General features: G+C 47.4%; 2 protein-coding genes and 1 long non-coding RNA gene across 11 annotated transcripts; 1 reads left to right on the forward strand and 2 right to left on the reverse strand.

Annotated features, from left to right (window-relative positions):
* Positions 1 to 7247: 7247 nt before the first annotated feature.
* LOC136940943 (uncharacterized) lies at positions 7248 to 9004 on the reverse strand. The gene is made up of 3 exons (XR_010876422.1): positions 8128 to 9004; positions 8038 to 8091; positions 7248 to 7947 (listed from the first exon to the last, which is right to left on the reverse strand). It is a non-coding gene; the product is annotated as an uncharacterized lncRNA (long non-coding RNA).
* Positions 9005 to 9066: 62 nt separating this feature from the next.
* On the reverse strand, positions 9067 to 15361 carry mfsd11 (major facilitator superfamily domain containing 11). Of its 2 annotated transcripts, none has more exons than XM_067233182.1 (14): positions 15215 to 15361; positions 14663 to 14781; positions 14315 to 14370; positions 13329 to 13436; positions 12902 to 12981; positions 12662 to 12758; positions 12462 to 12520; positions 12153 to 12309; positions 11970 to 12010; positions 11620 to 11685; positions 11228 to 11353; positions 10289 to 10463; positions 9504 to 9639; positions 9067 to 9228 (listed from the first exon to the last, which is right to left on the reverse strand). In XM_067233182.1, the coding sequence occupies exons 2-14, from the start codon at positions 14756 to 14758 to the stop codon at positions 9067 to 9069; spliced, it is 1359 nt and encodes a 452-aa protein (XP_067089283.1). In that variant the 5' UTR covers positions 14759 to 14781; positions 15215 to 15361. The 2 variants fall into 2 exon arrangements, with proteins under 2 accessions (XP_067089283.1, XP_067089281.1); XM_067233180.1 differs by having other exon boundaries at positions 14663 to 14826.
* Positions 15362 to 15650: 289 nt separating this feature from the next.
* srsf2b (serine and arginine rich splicing factor 2b) lies at positions 15651 to 19115 on the forward strand. 8 transcript variants are annotated; one of them, XR_010876425.1, is made up of 5 exons: positions 15651 to 16262; positions 16630 to 16933; positions 17432 to 17617; positions 18180 to 18266; positions 18765 to 19115. XR_010876425.1 is itself a non-coding variant. In XM_067233344.1 (3 exons), the coding sequence occupies exons 1-2, from the start codon at positions 15886 to 15888 to the stop codon at positions 16916 to 16918; spliced, it is 666 nt and encodes a 221-aa protein (XP_067089445.1). In that variant the 5' UTR covers positions 15651 to 15885; the 3' UTR covers positions 16919 to 16933; positions 18180 to 19115. The 8 variants fall into 8 exon arrangements, 4 of the variants coding, with proteins under 4 accessions (XP_067089445.1, XP_067089447.1, XP_067089448.1 ...); XR_010876423.1 differs by having other exon boundaries at positions 18180 to 19115; XR_010876424.1 differs by lacking the exon at positions 17432 to 17617.
* Positions 19116 to 19149: the final 34 nt, after the last annotated feature.

Below are 19149 nucleotides of genomic sequence, written 5' to 3' on the forward strand. Positions count from 1 at the left end.
GCTGGACACCCTGGAGAGAGGCACCAGGGCCCAGTCAGAGGGGGACCCCTGGGCTGGAGCTGCCACAGGCTCAGGCCCTGCTTCTGGGGGAGTGATGGGAGACGCTTCGGGTTTGGTGGAGGCTGGGGTGCTGGTTGGTGGGTGCTGGGTGTGGTTGGTGAAGAGGTGGTTGTTGGTGTGGGGCTGGTTGGTAGTGTGGGGCTGGTTGGTAGTGTGGGGCTGGTTGGTAGTGTGGGGCTGGTGGTGGGTGGTGCTGGAGGCAGTGGGCATGGAATCTGCTGTGTGTATGGACTTCTGGACAGGAAGAGGAAGTGTTTTGACATAATGCCAACCTGCATTTCCTGGTAACATTTCTATGACCCATACTGTTTCTAGGACCAGTACCCTTTCTATTTCCAAGACCAGTACCATTTTTAGGACCTACATTCTCTATCTCTGCCTCTCATTGACCAGGGTGGACTGCATGATGTCCCAGGTGACACACTGTTCCAGCTCGTCTGGGTCCGGAAACTGAGCAACTCTCTCCCCCAGGTGTTTCTAGGAGGGAGGGAGGGAAAGGAGGGAAGGAGGGAGGGAGGGTTAAACCTCACATAAATAATTTCACATCACTCTTACATTTACATTTAGTCATTTAGCAGACGCTCTTATCCAGAGCGACTTACCAGTAAGTACAGGGACATTCCCCCCAGGCAAATAGGGTGAAGTGCCTTGCCCAAGGACACAAACGTAATTTGGCACAGCTGGGAATCGAACTGGCAACCTTCAGATTACTAGCCCGATTCCCTAACACGCTCACCCACCTGGACTCCAATCTTTATTTGATCTCTTTTTATCTCTCTATCTCTATTTTATCTATATCCATATCTAACTATAGATACAGGAATGCGTGTGTCTGTCTGTTGGATAATCAACTAACTTGTCTTAACACTTCTACAGTGACCAGGAATCGTCCACAGACAGTCCACCTGACCTGACTGTTCTCAGTCCAGCTCACCATGACAGTCTCCAGATTGTCCACACGGTGGGCAGCACTTCTCAACATCCTCCATGCTCGCTGTCACTTTGTCCATGTGCATCTGGAGATAGTTAGGCAGGCAGGCAGGCAGACAGACAGACAGACAGACAGACAGACAGACAGACAGACAGGCAGACAGGCAGACAGGCAGACAGGCAGACAGGCAGACCGGCAGGCAGGCAGGGAGACAGACAGAGGTTATTACAGCAGATGTAACCAGATCTGTATTATGATCCCTATTGCCCTTCCATCTCCCTGTCCCGGTGTGTGTGCGTGTATGAGTACAGGAGAGGGGCCCGAGATAAGCCCTGGCTCTGCGATCACGCTGCCCTCTGGGTGACCATGCCCCCCAGAGAGGACGAGGGTGAGAGAGAGACATAGAGCCAGAACGAAAGAGAGAGAGAGAGAGAGAGAGAGAGAGAGAGAGAGAGAGAGAGCAAAGACAAAGAGTCAGGTTATCTCTTCACATGGTGGCCCTCTGCCTCACCTCTTGTGTGGGGTGAAAAGAGACAGGGCGAATGGAACAGAGTGAAGGACAGAGGAGGGAGGGAGGGTGGGAGAGAGGGGGAGAAATCCCTCTGGTGGGTTCTAGGTGTCCCCTGGAGCATACAGAGTCAAACAGGATGGAGAGGAGGGTTGCCATGACTTGTCAGTACCCCCCTAATGCTGAGTGAAGGGCATTCACAACACGGTTGGCAGCATTCATCCTAATACGTTGGTATTTGAGCTACAGCGTGTGTGTGTGTACCCCAGGGAGAGTTTCTCAGATGAAGATTAGACGAAGGTTTTCTGACCTGGTCGAGCCGGTCCTGGAGGTTCTTGACTTCTTCCTTCATGCCGTCTCGAAGCTCCTTCAGCTCCTGGTCTCTCTGAGAACGTCCTGGATCAGGGCCATGGCTGGGAAGGAGAGAGAGAGGGAGAGAGAGAGGAGAGAGAGAGAGGGAGAGAGAGAGAGAGAGAGAGAGAGAGAGAGGAGAGAGGGAAGAGAGAGAGAGAGAGAGAGAGTAGAGCGAGGGGGAGAGAGGGGGAGAGAGGAGGGAGAGAGAGAGAGAGAGAGAGAGAGAGAGAGAGAGAGAGAGAGAGGAGAGAGAGAGAGAGAGAGAGAGAGAGAGAGAGAGAGAGAGAGAGAGAGAGAGAGAGAGAGAGAGAGAGAGAGTTGGTGGTTTAGAGAGTAAGAGAAGTAAGGTCTGCTTTCACAAAACACAGCTGAAAACCTAGTCAAGAAAAAGGAATCCCTTTCAATGGAAAAACCTCTTGTTTTAGTTGAGGACTCAGCAGACCAGTGTCCAGGAAACAGGCCTTACATGCATTGATTCCCACTTTCAGAACATTAGTATTCATCATTCAATTCACATAATTGTGATCATCATCTTCCCAGTTGTCATGTCTTATCCTGCCCCAAAGCAAACTAATCTGAACCTGACATTGTGAGCACAGCTCCCAACCCTAATCCCTCACTGGGAAACCCTCAGGGGATTCTGGGTAACTGTGACGGGAATCTGGGAAGTGCAATAAGATGATCTTACATAGGCCAACCCCGACAACAAGCACAGACTTTGAAGATCCATGGCAACCTTTCTTAGAGACCCCCAACATCCTTTCATTGGCTCCACCCCCCTGACCCCCTAGTGTGAGGACTGGTGACAAACACACCCACACACACACACCCGCTTGGGTATGCAGGCTGTCACCACGTCCGTCTCTCTGTGCTGGACCAGGATGCAAAAGCACAGAGAACTGACCAACAGGCCGAAAGCTCATTTTAATGAAAGCATTCCTCGCATCCTTCAGTAATGTTGATTTGATGAGCCGAGTCGGACAGAAGTCAGTTTCTGTCCGTCTGGTCACGCTACGGGTCACCTCCGTATGAGCAGTCACAACAACACAGACACCTGGAAGATTCATTCCATGAAGAATGTTGAGATGTGGAATGTCTTAGTTTTTTTTTCTGTGCTGTTTGATGTCCCTCTGTGGGGTCCCTGTTTGGCTGTGAGGTGAGGCCTTGTTGACAGAACTAACAATTATCATTTGCTTTAGGATTTGCCAATGACAAATGTGTGTGTGTTTCTGTGTGTGGTATGTTTGTCACCATCCCACCCTGAAATAAAGGAGATTCCTGCAGTGTCTGTGGACCACGTGGACCCCAGCTGGGTGCTTGTTTAACCCCAGCCAGAGGAGCCGTGTCCGGGCATGTCGTGACGCACCACACCCACCTGGCCTGATACCAACCAGCCAGGTAGACAGGGCGCTACCGCCACGGCTGGATGGACGGCCGATGGTTAATCAGTGACCTGGGAGAGACGACTCGACTCTGGGATGACCTGTGCTCGGGGTCAGAGGTCAAAGCAGGACTACATATGAGACACCGGAGGTTCAGATCTCAAAAAAAAATAAAAAAAAAAAAAAAAAAATAAATACATATGTCGCCCCTCGTTGCATACATGACAGCATTTTAGTCTGTGTTTGGCCCCTAAACTCAGATGCTGGTTGTGAGCCTGAGTGGAAGCCTTCACAACTTCCTGGATTCTTTCCCAGCCGTCTCCATCTCCACCCAGCATCATACATTTACATTTACATTTAGTCATTTAGCAGACGCTCTTATCCAGAGCGACTTACAGTAAGTACAGGGACATTCCCCCGAGGCAAGTAGGGTGAAGTGCCTTGCCCAAGGACACAACGTCATTCGGCACAGCCGGGAATCGAACCGGTAACCTTCAGATTACTATCCCGACTCCCTCACCGCTCAGCCATCTGACTCCCATCTGACTTTCATGGGGAATGAAAGGCATCACTCAGACCCAGAGGCTGGGCTGCCTGGGGAGAGGGCAGCCCGGTTTCAGACACTGTCTGTTTGTGAGGATGCTGTTGCCATGGCGTCCTGCCAGCATCCTCCACTAACACCACATCTGTACCAGGCAGCCCGCACCAATCATTCTGTGTTGCCCATGGAAACCAGACATACAGATCCACAACACAAAATAAAAGAACCTTTCTGGATGACTGCCACGCAGAAACAGCCGACACCAAGCAACACAACCATCTTGTTTTGGATGGAGCGACAACAGAATAACTGACTCACACACTTATCCAAGTGAACAACAAAGACTGTTTGACGGAGAACAGTGAGGATGTCATCCTAGGAAGGAAGGAGCTTCCTGGTTATCCTTCAACCAGGAAGTTCCTTCACACTAGGCAACCATTAACTGTGTCAGAACAAAATGGCTGACAGGCTGGAGAGTCTTCACGCAGAACAAACACTGAAAGCGGCGCTGATATTAGAAAATACATTTAAACATGAGAAACAGCGCCCCCGATTGTTGTCTGAACTTCCCAGTTTTCCTCCAGCCGGAGTTTGACTGACAGTGGTTTCACTAAATAAGCCAAGGAGGAAGGTGATTGGTTGGATCATAATTGATGGAACAGTAGAGGGACGCTCCAAAACGTAGAAATTGACGTTCCACTGGTACTAAAATGTGTGTGAGAGAGAGAGGAGAGAGAGAGATTGGAATACAGATCGAGAGAAAGAGAGAGAGAGAGCAAGAGAGAGAGGAAAGAGAAAGGGGGAGAGAGAGAGAGAGAGAGAGAGAGAGAGAGAGAGAGAGAGAGAGAGAGAGAGAGAGAGAGAGAGAGAGAGAGAGAGAGAGAGAGAGAGAGAGAGAGAGAGAGAGAGAGAGAGAGAGAGAGAGAAAGGGGGAGAGAGAGAGGGAGAGAGAGAGAGAGAGAGAGAGAGAGAGAGAGAGAGAGAGAGAGAGAGAGAGAGAGAGAGAGAGAGAGAGAGAGAGAGAGAGAGGAAAGAGAAAGGGGGAGAGAGAGAGGGAGGAGAGAGACCTCCTGAGCCCTCTCTGGACCAGGACAGACTCTCCAGGGGGTCAAAGTGGGCTCAGTCAGACTGTTGCTCTGACAACCTGTGTCCTGGGTAAGGGCCAGACCAGTGACCGTGACACACTTACTGCATACATAAACAGGTCAGTCCCAGTGTGTGTACCTGGCATGCATGCTACAACATGCCTGTAACACGCATGGACTCATGTTACAGGTGTCGGTCTCACCACTAGAGTGGTCTTTCTGAACCACCTCCTTAGTTTCCTGACAGCCAGGATGGCAGACAGACAATCAGGCAGGCTGACAGGACTGGCATTCAGGGGCATTCAGGGCCAGGGGACAGCTGACCTGAGCAGTGCCCACAGGGCACATGAATGATTCAGACGAGGGTTTTAAAGAGAGCCACCTGGACTGAACCTGTCTCGTCTCCTGATCACCTGAACACCATTCTTCACCTGACAACCAGCCTCATCTCTGTTGGGGGCTAATTACAGCGACAGGGGGAGGGAGGGAGGGAGGGGGAGAGGAGGAGAGAAAGAGATATATGGTTGGAGCAGGATGACCCCAAAGAGAGGAGAGGGAGATATAGAGCCGTACGGGACAAGTCTGGGCAGCGCTACAACAGATAACCCAGTCCTCAGTGTCCATCAGCGGTCCTTGTCTTGTGTGCCTAGTTAGTGTGCTTAAGCCCTAATGACAGATTTAACCAAACCCAGCTGATGGAACATTGTTTGTGCAGACTGATAATCATTATAACTATGCCCACATCTGAACTGCCTGGGTTTTAACAACTTGTACCAGCTAAGTAACGATTACAGCTTCGGCGCTGTGCACGCTCTAGGGAGTGGCTTGTGGAAACCTGAACGGACACACGCACAGAGGTCATCCGAGATGACATAGACGATCCCAGGGCCCATTGTGTCCTCTGTCATCAAAGGCCTTATCCGGTGCTGACTGTCGTGAAATGCTCACCTGTCATCACACTCACAGACTTGCAATCACTCGCAGACACAAACAAGCGAATAGGCACTGCCGCACGCACACACTTATTGTATCTCATACAACCAATGTGTCTAGGAAATGAAAAGGTTCTCTTTTCCAAATCCTTTCCAGTTGGCTGCAATACTGTATTTCCTCTATCAGCTCTATCTCGCATGGTAAAAGATGCAGTTCAATATACATCTGTGAAGCCTTCTGTGACATTGCTTGTATAAAAGGGCTATAAAAATACAATTAGATTTCATAAAAGCCGCATGGCGCCTCAGCAAGACACCAGACTAGCTCACTAGTTCCATCTTGATCAATAGGGCCAATGGTGATCGTCTTCACAACTATGGATTTTGTTATTTTGACTAAATGACAGCTGTCATAAATACATTGGCTGATAAGACTGTAGGAGGAGCTCCTCACCTTGGACACACCGTCTGCATTGGCCTGCACCTGGCGACGGAGCTGCATCTGTTGCCACATGTCGCTGACTGGCGTGGCGCTGGATTCGGTCCGGCCCAAGTTCATCAGCTCTGCGCCGTTGGGGAGTTTCTCCAGCGCGGACATCTTCAGCTCAATTTTCCGCAATTTGTCTTCTATGTGGTGGTACGGCCCGGGCAACTCTCGGAGCAGTGCCTTGGCCTGAGTCTGGCCATGGGGCTCCTGTGGAGGGGGATTTTCCTCCCTCCAGTGAGTGGTCACATTTTGGATTTTCAGGTGTCCGAGGATGGCATGCAGGAGAGAGTGGAGCGCGTTGAAGTTGACCGCACCGACCTCTGGCGTACCGATGGACAGGTTTAGCAAGTCAAGCAAACTGATGTCAGCAGACATGACTCAATTCTTCAGTAGTCAGTAGTCGTGGAAATCTAAGCCATTTCCCTACAACACCGACTGTCATCCATCTGGCTCTTCGTCATATCCTTATCGAAATAAAACATTACAATAATCCTGATTCAGTTCGACAAAACATTGTCACGAAATGTAAACAACGTTTGCGTTGAAAGACACTTTCTATTATTAGTCAAAATGTTCGCTCTTGAAACTGCTAGTCCTCAGTCACAAATATAGTCACCTAACAATTACTAAAACGTTTCTAAAACTACCCGTGTCAATTCAATCTGTGTTGTTCCTATTCCCCGGTCCACAAACCCAGGTTTGTTAAATAGTTTCAAGTTTGTTTCTTGTCTCCCACGCCTACAGTGGAAGCTTATTGGACGTAACAATGACAGTCATTTGAGTTCTCTTTCCTGATTGGCCCAACTCTCCGTCCCACTGCAAAATAAATACGTCCCACTTTGTGACTCAGAGCGTCTCCGGTTACTTAGCAACAAGACAGATGCGCGCATCAAAATCCACATCACGATGGATACTAAAGAGACTAGAATAAAATAAAGGGTTTACACTCGTTAAACAACACTCAAAATTAAGATAACGAAATATTTTATTCACAATTTAAAAAAAAGAACAATGAAGCAGGTGTCATTCTCATTTAGTTACATTTATGTATAAAATCATGGTCATCATAAGTACATAAGAACGGTTCATTCCCTCAAATCATCCATGGATTGCATCCATCCAGTGATGGCTATTAAGTTTGTTTTGACTCCACCAGTTGAACGCAGTCACAACCCAACTGTCATTTCTGTCATCTAAGGCTCAAGCTATTTCAATCCTCCACCACACCTGGTATGTGTTTGCACAGAAAGATGTAAATTGCACCATTTTATGGGGGCAAAAAAAATTAAATACAGCTTATGGGAGTGTGATTATAGCACAAATTAAAGTGTACACAACACAATAGATACACATAATATGTGAGGTTTATGTACGTTGTGTTTTCACTCACTGTCGTAGTAGTAGGCCAGTCGTAGTTTCAATGTCACATAAGTCTAATTCTAAATCAATGCTTGAGAGTATCTCTAAAACGAATCTTACTAAACAGTGCACCAACTTGTGGTTCACAGTTACAGCGACACAGAGACAGCTGTTCCTGTCTCTGCACAGGAGCATTTTACACAGCGTTCATACCCTCTCTAGGCACATTCATACTTCCGTAAACGTAGTGAGGACACATCCAGAGACCAGAGATGTAACAGGTGTCAGGGTCACTCCCTGGATCACACCTACATCCCGGGTCACACCTACAGCCCGGGTCACACCTACAGCCCGGGTCACACCTGCATCCCGGGTCACACCTACAGCCCGGGTCACACCTACAGCCCGGGTCACACCTACAGCCCGGGTCACACCTGCATCCCGGGTCACACCTGCATCCCGGGTCACACCTACAGCCCGGGTCACACCTACAGCCTGGTCAACACCCCCTCTGACCCGCTCTGTGACAGCAAGGACTAAGAATCTCTGAGCAAGATACAGCATCGCTAAACAATCAAATATGGGAGACTGTGGCCTCGATCTTTCACAGTCTCACCAACAGCAAGGCAGCGACACCCTTCTCACGCTGTCACTGCGTCTAGTGCCTCTACTGCCTAGTTTAGGCTGATTTGGCAGATGAGGTCCTTGATGTCACCAGGATAAAAAAAAAATATTAATAATAATTTTGATTTTTCTAAACTAAACACCTTTATAATTATTCCCTTTGTACTACCAACTCTTGGTAAAAGTAATGGCTTGTAGCTTTGCTACAAATCATGCTCTTGAACGTACAGATATATTTACGATGCTTTTGATTAAATAAAAATAATTGCTTTGGGTGAGCAGTGTTAGTGCTTCTCCAAAACATTCCATGTCAGGAGAAACATTTTTTCAGTTTGATTTTAAAGACAACATAATTTTAAAAAGAACGAAATAAAAATTAAAGTGTTTCTGTGAAAGGCAACTTTGTGTGAAAAAACAAACCAAACTATATATTGCATGTTGATGACCTTACCTTGAAACTGAGACTGGCAGAAAGTGCAGTGAGTGACAGTAACCCGGGAAACCAAGGCTCCTGTGTGTGTGACTGTGATGCCCCCCCCCCCTCCTCCACCCCCCACCCCCTCACACACACACACAGTAAAAGGGAGTGTCTCTTCCACTTGATAAAGGCTAAATCAGTGTTGTTTCTGAATCTCCTCCAGGGAAGACCATTAAGGGTGAGGGGCCAGAGGGAGGAGAGATGTGAGGAGGTCAGGTGAGGACACCACGTATTTCTTCCTTCCATCATTGCATCCTTCTTCCCATTCCCCCCCTCTCTCTGACGCTCCTCCCCCCCCTACCTCCCCCCCCACCACCACCACCAATCAGATGCTGTCGTAGTCCGTGTCCCGCCTGCTGGAGACCACCATCGTCTCAGCCACGAAGAAGCACAGCGTGCCCAGGAAGCCCACCAGCACCATGATGAGCAGCTGCCAGTGCAGCAGCAGGTAGTTACTGTAGAAGAAGGCCAGCGCTGCTGTGATGGACTACACAGGAGGGGGAGGGGAGGAGAGGGGGAGGGGAGAGGTCAGTACTGGTTCAGAGAAACGAAAGTGTTTTTATGTTTTTTAAGAGAGCATGAGATTGATTAGATTACATTCGATTCGAGTACAGAGCCAATGCCATTTGCTTCTAACCAGACATACAAACAGTGATGGGGAGTGAATGAGACAGAGAGACACAGAGAGAGAGAGAGAGAGAGAGAGAGAGAGACAGAGAGAGACAGAGGACAGATTAAAAGGTAGAAAAGAGAGAGGTTCACCTGGACAAACTTGAAGACGGCAAAGGCTGGGGCACTGTCCTCTCTGAACATTAATCCCACAATGCTTAGCAGCTGTGTGTTGAAACAGCTGTCGCCCAGGCCCAACAGGAAGCTGCACAGCAATGCCACCTCAATACTGGAAAATAAAACAATGCTTCATGATCATGGTAACCTCTGTGTGAGTGTGTGGGAGTGTGCATGTTGGAGAGTGTGTGTGTTACCTGGGCGTGTGTGTGTTACCTGGGCGTGTGTGTTACCTGGGCATGTGTGTTACCTGGATGTGTGCGTGTTACCTGGGCGTGTGCGTGTTACCTGGGCGTGTGCGTGTTACCTGGGCGTGTGCGTGTTACCTGGGCGTGTGCGTGTTACCTGGGCGTGTGCGTGTTACCTGGGCGTGTGTGTGTTACCTGGGCGTGTGTGTGTTACCTGGGCGTGTGTGTGTTACCTGGGCGTGTGTGTGTTACCTGGGTGTGTGTGTTACCTGGGCGTGTGTGTGTTACCTGGGCGTGTGTGTGTTACCTGGGCGTGTGTGTGTTACCTGGATGTGTGTGTGTTACCTGGGCGTGTGTGTGTTACCTGGGCGTGTGTGTGTTACCTGGGCGTGTGTGTGTTACCTGGGCGTGTGTGTGTTACCTGGGCGTGTGTGTGTTACCTGGGCGTGTGTGTGTTACCTGGATGTGTGTGTGTTACCTGGACGTGTGTGTGTTACCTGGGCGTGTGTGTGTTACCTGGGCGTGTGTGTGTTACCTGGGCGTGTGTGTGTTACCTGGGCGTGTGTGTGTTACCTGGGCGTGATGAAACCCTGTAGCTGTGTTCCCTCCTCCGGGGCGATGGGGGCGTCGCTGGCGATGTTAAGGAAGATGAGGTAGAAAGCTACGAAGTGTGTGATCATCCCGAGGAGCACCACTGGGTTCCTCCCATAACGGTTACACTTGTTCAGCATCCCAAACACGCCCCCTCCTGGTCACACATGGGAACAGCAGCCCTCCAAACATCAGACACAGGCTGCTGGTGGACGACATTCCTGCACCTCACACGATATGGTACTGACTGATCTACACATGACCTGTCGACTGCATCAGCCTCTCGTTATGATAGCAGTCGGGCCGCCCTGGGCAGCACACAGGCTGGCAGTCACATCCATAGATATATATATATAAAGACTAGATGTCTTACGGCGGAGTCTAGAACGTCCGCACATGGCGGCCATCTTGCTACAGTCAACTCGCTCACCCATAACATTGTGTTGGTGCTACATGTACTTTTTAAATGACCATAACTTGCTCAATTTTCAACCGATTTTTAAACGGTTTGGTTTGTTATCAACGTCAGAGATGCCGTTATGCCACTGCAAACTTAATAATTAATATATATATTTTTTTTTTATAGAATAGAAGTATGCAGTGGCATAACGGCATCTCTGACGTTGATAACAAACCAAACCGTTTAAAAATAGGTTGAAAATTTAGCAAGTTATGGTCATTTAAAAAGTACATGTAGCACCAACACAATGTTATGGGTGAGCGAGTTGACTGTAACAGTTGTCCGGCAACGCGGACGAGACATCTACCCTTTATATATATCCATGGTCACATCCAGTAACACTGGGTCAGCTGGCGTAGTTCTACTTTCAGGGTTTTACTTCCTGGTTGATCATGTGACAGAATGACCTGACATGCCTCTGAGAGAAGGAAGTCAAATAAGAGGCAGAAGAGCAGACCCACCTAAGATCTCTCCGATGCCAATGAAGATGCCCGACAGCCCAATCAGACTCTTGGCATCATCCCCGAACGTTGTCATGGCGCCGATACACGTCCCGTACACGCCGCTGTAAAACGTCAGCTCCAGCCCTGCAGGTCACCCGGGGGGGCAAAGGTCACCCAACAGGGTCAAACACATGAATGTCACATGAATATGATTGGGTCGTTTTTATGGCTGCACTCTGAAACACACTCCATAAAGCTCTCAGCTAGGATCAGTTTATGAGGCGCAGTGCTCAGCAGGGTCGACGGGCTTAAAAACAAAACAGTTCTCATCCAAATGGTCCTTCTAAAACAGCGGGTAATGTGTTGCTGGGTAACCATCCCATAATGTATTCTGGAGTGTGGGAACCCACCTGTGTAGGCTATAGACACACTCAGAAGAAGCATCTCCTTGGTGACTGACAACTTCAGGGCTTTGACTGTGGAAAGAAGAGGGCAGGTTGAGTCTGAATCAAGTTCAGCTCAATGATATCTTCGTTTTGTTTGTTCATCCCAGGGGGAGGGTATGGCTTAGTGGTTAGAGCCTTTGACCGCAGAGCAAGAGTTTGCGGGTTCAAAATCCCCTGTGTTGTACATCACTTTGGATAAATGTGTCTGCTAAATTAATACATCACTTATTCTTACATTATTAATTCCTTATTGATTCCTAAATTTGCTTGCGGCCCTGAGTGTGGGTAAAGTGAGAGGCTGAAACATGACTCACAGAAAGCATCCGCTGCCTGGGAGCCCAGACCTTTGGTTGGCCTACAGGAGACACAGACAGGAAGAAAAACAACCTTATAACACAGTTCTCCTATGCTGCCTTCACTTCTACAGCCGGCCAGCCAGCCAGTCACTGTTCTGATCCGCCTGTCTGTCTCCCGCCTGTCTGTCTGTCTGTACTCACACGACCACAGCAGTCTCAGTCGACTCCGCCTGCACCAGGGACTGTGACTCCTCATTGGCTGGGACCTCCGGCTCCACCTTCTGGATGAGGAAGAACAGGAAGCTGCCCACCAAGCTGATGACCGTGAGGGAAATGAAGACTGTGGTGCGGTCCTTGTCTGGGACACACACACGTGAGTCAGCAACAATGCCAACAGGGGATTTCATCCAAATATGTCACAGGCAACTAGCTGAACTAGATGCTATAAATAACCTCTAGCTGGGAAGCAAGACTTACTGAAAGCAGGAAGTGATGTTGGGACTAGCATACCTGATATGTGAGGGTGGCCATGCCAAGCAAAGTAAATATACAGGTTCCCAAAGAACAAGCTGCAGAGAGAAACAGAATGGAATATGTGACTGTTCTGGAATTCAACACCAAGTATTTCCCAAAAAAAAAAGTGCCAGCGGATGCAAAAACAGAGTGTCCGCTGCTGTGCGTGTCAGCTGCTGTGCGTGTCAGCTGCCTACCTGAACTGCAGCAAGGCCCAGAATATGCCACTGTTTCTGCCTATGGTGGCATCTGTGGAGTTGATGGTGAGTAGGCTGCCCTGAGCTGTCCACAAGACTAGAGAGAGAGGGGGGGAGCAGGGGGGTGGGGGGTAGGGGGAGGGAGAGAAATTAATATAAAAATGAAGAAATTAGGTGGTAAGACTCGTCACAAGTACAGCTCAGGTCCAGATAGTGTTGTAAGTTACTGTGGGAACGTACTTGCAGCAGCTACCCCGACGACCACCGAGGCTGTGTAGAAACTCCAAGTGTATGGGTGGATGAACATGGCTATATACCCACTACACAACAACAACAACAACAACGTTACTGGCAGCACTACAAACTCTTTCAAAGAAAGGTACTTTCAGGGACAGGTCATGTGCCCATGAAAAATGCAGTTCTCTCTATTATCACTTTTTGTCATGGGGTATTGATTTGATCTCTGTACAAACTCTCGGGCTACTTAAGCATGCACACCCGATTATCTCGACTACTTGAACTAGTCTGACCTTTGTACGACCACTTCAGCCAAGACGGATTTGTTAGGTTCATTCCAAGTCATGTTTCGGACATTAATACCCACTTTCCTCAGCGCTCTCTAGGGACCAGGCCCCTGGAGACTAAGCTCATGTGGAGCGCCGCTCACCTGTAGATTAGGCCACTGAAGAACATGGAGAGTTGGGCTCCTATGACAGCCACCACGGAGGGAGCGATCAGGTTGGAGGCAGAAAACACTCCATATATGATGGCCATGCTATGGAGACACACACAGAGAGGATGTGTCACATGACATGTCACGTCATGTGAGCCTCATTTCACAGTAAAGTACTACTTTACATGTCAAAGTTGCCAAGCACATTTAAAACATCTAAAGAAGATGACTGCAGGGGGAATTATTATCATTATTATTCTCAGGGTTAGAGACATGATGAAACGGTGTCTCTCTCAGTCAAGAGTTACCAGCTGCCATGTTGGGCTGACAAAAAGCTTTATTTATTTATAATTTTATTTTTTTGAAGGATGGGAGGGATCCCTTAACCCCCTTCTGATCTCCCAGGACACCGCAGGCGTCCAGTCATACGCACATCATTACTCTTCCTACTCTGTCCTACCACGGCCTGCTGGCACGCAGGAAACTGAAAGTCTGCCTTGTTACCTAAATTGGTCAGATTCAATAAAACTTCTTTGAGCGAGGGAGATTGGATTAGGCTTCAGTCCTACCTTAAGAGACGCTACCTTAAGGTGTTCTATTTAGCTGGTGTGGAGCAAAGATCTAAACCCTACGATACAAAACATAAAGCATCGAGCCTACCGTTGATAGGCAGGCACTTAAAATGGGGGCTTCAGTAAATATGTAAGGGAGTCAGGTGGCTGAGCGGTTAGGGAATCGGACTAGTAATCTGAAGGTTGCCAGTTCGATTCCCGGCCATGTCAAATGACGTTGTGTCCTTGGGCTCTGGATAAGAGCGTCTGCTAAATGACTAAATATGTTACATATAATGTAATCTACCCAGCCCCTTCATCTTCACAATACATAAAACATATTTGAGGTATGACAGGTTTCTGAGTGGTTTTGCTAATTGCTAACTTCTCAAGACCATGTGCAAGATGTAATCAATTACGCACGCCTACCTTGTGTACCCGCTCCCATGGAACTGTGTGCTGTTAAAACTCTTGATAACAGTTTGCTGATTGGATTGAAAGACAGAACGACAGACATGATTAACGAAGGACTTCTTAAAACATTCCTTGTCTCAAGAAGATCTGGCAAGGCATACATTCCTGTTCCCCATTCTACAAGATACAATCACAGTTTATTGGTTACATTTCTGGAACCTGTAGAATGATCATACAGACTGATGAATGGCTGTCCAAACATGCATATCAATTATCTCTAAACTTTGCAACCTAGCAAAAATATAGTGTGATTTAGTGTCATATGAAATACCAGACATCGGACTGTCCTTTCAGAAACCATACCTCTATATTGCCACATGTCTGGAAAGCTGTAAACATGAACATGAATCCAAACCCCAGGATTATGATGTTCAACAGCATCTTCCCCTCCGGAGTCATCTTGAATGGCGTTTACTCCCTTCCTAGATGAAGTCCACAACAGCAGAAATTAAGATGGTCCAATGCTGCTAAAAAATGAGACAGAATCACTGCAAAGTCAATTACGTCGTTTGGAAAGATAAGGAAGATCCCATTCTGCCGTATTGTATCCGTGTTGAAATGCACACAGCTTGTAGCAATACGAAACATTCTTAAATCTTGAGCTACTGGGTATAAACTTGATGACAATGACGACTCATGAGATTTAGTCCCAAAAACTCGCACAGCAAGAGATGTAGCCTAGGTCTACTAATGTATCCTGTCTGTCAAGTTGGTCCCTTTTTGTAAATCCATGAACTGGTGATAAATAACTTAAGAAATAAGACAACTAGACTACCAATCGACGGGTTCAGGTAGCTGGCTAACCCTTACTGCTTATCCACACTAAGATTAGCAAAGCGTTAGCGTGTAACTTACCCTTTGTAGAAAAACTGGAGGTGAACAATCTTGCTACGAAAAGGAAGTTCGACAATAACCTTTTCTATTCATAAGCCATGTAGTCTACTTATATGCAAGTTTTCCGTCTCGGTATAAATCAGCAGTACGACTGAAACTGGTTGTGTGGGTCACGTGAAACCATTCGGCTCAGCTGACACATACCCGCTAAATGCGCAAAGATTTCTGGGAAACGGTGTTTTCTCGAGTTATTTTCTCAACCGGGTCAACGATAAAAATTATTTGCAAACAAATATTATTTATTCTAAAATGTTAGTTACAAATTGTTTTAATACTCTCTAAGGTAGACCAAATTACAGGTTGAACTTCTATAAAAAAATTCCTGGAAGAATTTTCACGAGTATTTTTCATCCAAATAAATGCGCAGTGCCCGTCGTCACAGTGCCACATTCTTCAGCGGGAGAGCAACGGAGAGGAGGTGCAGAGGAAAGAAACAACGAATGCAGGAAGAATCACATTTTGCGTAATATTTCTTTTTCTTAATAGGGTTACTCTAATAATAACTGGTTTGGAAGTAATATGGTACATAGCGATCGATTTGTTTTGTAAGATTTTTGAGTACATATCCCGCAGGGAGAATTCTTCCTATTGTGTTTCGAAGCTAAGATAGCAGATTAGCCATTGCTAACGAGATGAGTTACGGTAGGCCTCCGCCCGATGTGGAGGGCATGACTTCCCTGAAAGTGGACAACCTCACATACCGAACCTCACCTGAGACCCTCCGTCGAGTTTTCGAAAAGTACGGTCGGGTAGGAGACGTGTACATTCCCCGTGATCGCTACACGAAGGAAAGCAGGGGGTTCGCCTTTGTGCGCTTCCACGATAAGAGGGACGCCGAAGATGCGATGGACGCCATGGACGGGGCCTTGCTCGACGGGCGCGAACTGAGAGTCCAGATGGCTCGTTATGGACGCCCACCGGATTCTCATCATGGCGGTGGTGGTGGCGGCGGCGGACGGCGTGGAGGTGCTCCCCGGAGGTACGGGGGTTATGGTCGCCGAAGCAGGAGGTAAGAGCAGAGCACATGGTTAGGTAGTTGCTCTAGCTCTCCTTCAATAGTTAATCTAGCTAGCTAACATTTCCGTGTATTGTGTTGTGCTAACCGCGCTAGCTAGCGCAGCGCCAGAATTAGCTACGGTGAAATTATTACTAGTGACAATGTTTATGCAGACTTTCTTGAATAGACATTTTGGCTCGCATTACGTTTTATGTATATATTAACTATGTAACACAAGGGCCAAATTATTCTTATTCTGAATTTAACTCATGGACACATAACTTGCAGCCACCATTACGCACATGGTTCATTGACCTGGAATCGACGGCTCTCAGTTAATGGCGACGATAAGCTAACTCGACCCACTGAATGTATTCAGCTTTTCCCCTAGCCCGAGGCGCCGTAGACGCAGCCGTTCCAGAAGCAGGAGCCGTTCTCGTTCCCGCAGCCGTTCCCGCTACAGCAGATCGAGATCTCGTTCCTACTCCCGCTCCAAGTCCCGTACGCCGCAGAGGAAGAAGACCAAGTCTCCGTCGAGGTCTCGCTCCAGGTCCAAGTCCAAGTCTCGCTCCAGAAGCCGCACTCCTCCATCCAACAGAGTGTCCCGGTCCCGGTCTAAGACCCCGCCGCCCAAGTCCCCAGGAGACAACGGAGCCGAAACTCCGTAGGCACGAGACGCAAGGGTAGGTTTGTTGAAAGGGGATTAGAAGGTATGCAACTTCAGTTGCTCATAGTTTGACACTTTTTGATTAGTTCATGGGGATTGAGAGAAATCGAATATAAAATTCAAAATTCATGGGTTATTTTAAAGGGGGGGGGGAGATAATTTTAATGTTTGCTACTGTAATGCTATCTGGTTACCTGGATAGATATATCAATTAAATATTAAAAAAACAACCATAACACTGGGCATGGCAAAGTTAATGCTTTAGAATTTTCTTATTTGTTGGAACATTGCAAGCTCTAATTATATACATTCTCTGCCATTCCCAGTGTTCTGGCTTGGTGTGCAGTGCAGTCTAGAAGGGTTATTTTCTATCTGATATGTCTATAGATGTACAATATATCAATCTAGACTTCTTGGAAAGTCTTTTGATGATAAGGGTAAACGACAACATCAAGAAGAGAGAAACTAAGAGAGAAATGTTTGTATCAACCAATCTGGAATTTTCTCCTCCAAGCTGCGGAATCCTGTTTGCAAAAGAGGTGTGTGAGGCAGTGTGGTGAGGAGGAAGTTAGGAGGAGGAGGGGTGTGGATGTCACCTCGGTTCGGGGGCTCCGCTGCAGCTGCTGCAGTGTTGCTATGGAGGGTGTTGCTATGGAGCAGGCCGGTGGCAGGCAGTAGCAGTGTTGGGGTTGGTGTTGAGGTACGTCTGTCTGCAGAACTCTGGACAGAAGGTTGTACTCTGGTGTGTGTGTGTGTCCCCTCCCCCCATCCCCCCCCTGTCCCCTCCCTCTTCCTGGGGTCATAGTCCTGACCTTGGGGTGGGAGGGGTGTGGTCCAAGACTGGTTAAGTGACTGAACTCAAGGTTTATCATGATCCCCCCACACACCAGATTATTTTTGATTTTTCCTTTCTCCCAATACCTCCTATTTTGCTTTTTCCCATCCAAGACACATTTTGAGATGTCTCCACATTCTGGTTGCATACACGTTCTAAAAGCCATTTCCCGCCATAAAAATAACGTCTGGACAAATCCAGAGTCAAGGCCAGTGGACAATCCCAGAATGCATTTGGTTTGCACATCCAACTAAGTATTGGTGGTGTCATACACCAATGGTTTAAGAACTGGGATGGAGTGGGGATGTTTACAAAAACAAGCTGGCACCTCACTGACTGACACAAGACTAGGGAACCATGAGCTGATGTATACCTCATCGCCATTTCAGTTGCCTTGCTCACAAATGCCATCTTTACGTTTTTCCAGATGAAGATTCCACCACGAGCGACATGTCGAAGTGACAGGCTTCCTACGGATGATCACCGTCCATGCAATGATTTCCTGGTGTCAAAGGTTACTATTGTATCTTGTTCTGAAGACCTGTGTCTCTGTGTCTGCTTTCTCATTTTCCCCCAAATAGGCTCGACTTTTACTAATATGCCGCAGTTAAAAAAAAATTCTTTAGAAGGAATCTTAAGAGGTTCTGAAGTGATTTTGTTGGGGTGGTTTCTTGTTTGTCTGGCTCATACTTCTATCTCCCTCCCAGTCTTTAAAACCCAGGCCTAGCACATGTAACAATAGCTGTTCTAGCTTTTTCAAAACTTATTGTGGTTTCATCAGGTCAAAGACCGAACTCTTAAATGTTTGGTCTAAAACCTGCTCCCCCTACAAAGGCAAGCATCCCATTCCAAAAAAAATATATACTTTTTTTTTTCTTTTCGTCCTAGATGACCTTGACAGAATCTGGCATCAATTTTACAGTGATCTTGTGCTCTGTACATTTGTGTTATTCTTTGCCATTTTCTCCATATTGTCATTCTAATCTACCCTCTTGTATTTTTTGTGCGTTAGGCGCAGTTGTGTAGCAGTTGAGTTTTGCTGGTTAGCTGTGTAAAGTGGTGGAGTGCTGAATGATTGGCAGTCCCCAGTAAGCAGCAGAATGTTCCAGAGACAACCGAGCTGTGCTGCGGTCAACTTTAAAAATGGCTGCAACAACAAATTCACCCTCTTAGGATGCATATCATCATATATTCTTTTTTTTTTAATAGTTTGCAATTATTCGGATCGGTATGGTGTTTTTTTTTTTTTTTTGATCGAACGGATCCATTGCATTTGTCTTTCACCATCTGCATTCCTGTCCCCATCCTGTTTAAAATCCTGTATGTAGACCGATGTGGTTGCTAATAAAATGTTTTCTCTTAACCATCTGTGGTTCGGTCTCTTTTAAAGGGAGAAC

Source organism: Osmerus mordax, chromosome 3 (assembly GCF_038355195.1).
Source record: "Osmerus mordax isolate fOsmMor3 chromosome 3, fOsmMor3.pri, whole genome shotgun sequence".
Taxonomy (NCBI): domain Eukaryota; kingdom Metazoa; phylum Chordata; class Actinopteri; order Osmeriformes; family Osmeridae; genus Osmerus; species Osmerus mordax.

Coding starts and splice junctions, on each gene's coding strand:
- srsf2b (XM_067233344.1), top strand. CDS start 15,886: ATGAGTTACGGTAGGCCTCCGCCCGATGTGGAGGGCATGACTTCCCTG. Junction 16,263..16,629: donor TATGGTCGCCGAAGCAGGAG/GTAAGAGCAGAG, acceptor GAATGTATTCAG/CTTTTCCCCTAGCCCGAGGC.
- mfsd11 (XM_067233182.1), bottom strand. CDS start 14,758: ATGACTCCGGAGGGGAAGATGCTGTTGAACATCATAATCCTGGGGTTT. Junction 13,437..14,314: donor CATGGGAGCGGGTACACAAG/GTAGGCGTGCGT, acceptor GTGTCTCCATAG/CATGGCCATCATATATGGAG. Junction 12,982..13,328: donor TTCAGTGGCCTAATCTACAG/GTGAGCGGCGCT, acceptor GTTGTTGTGTAG/TGGGTATATAGCCATGTTCA.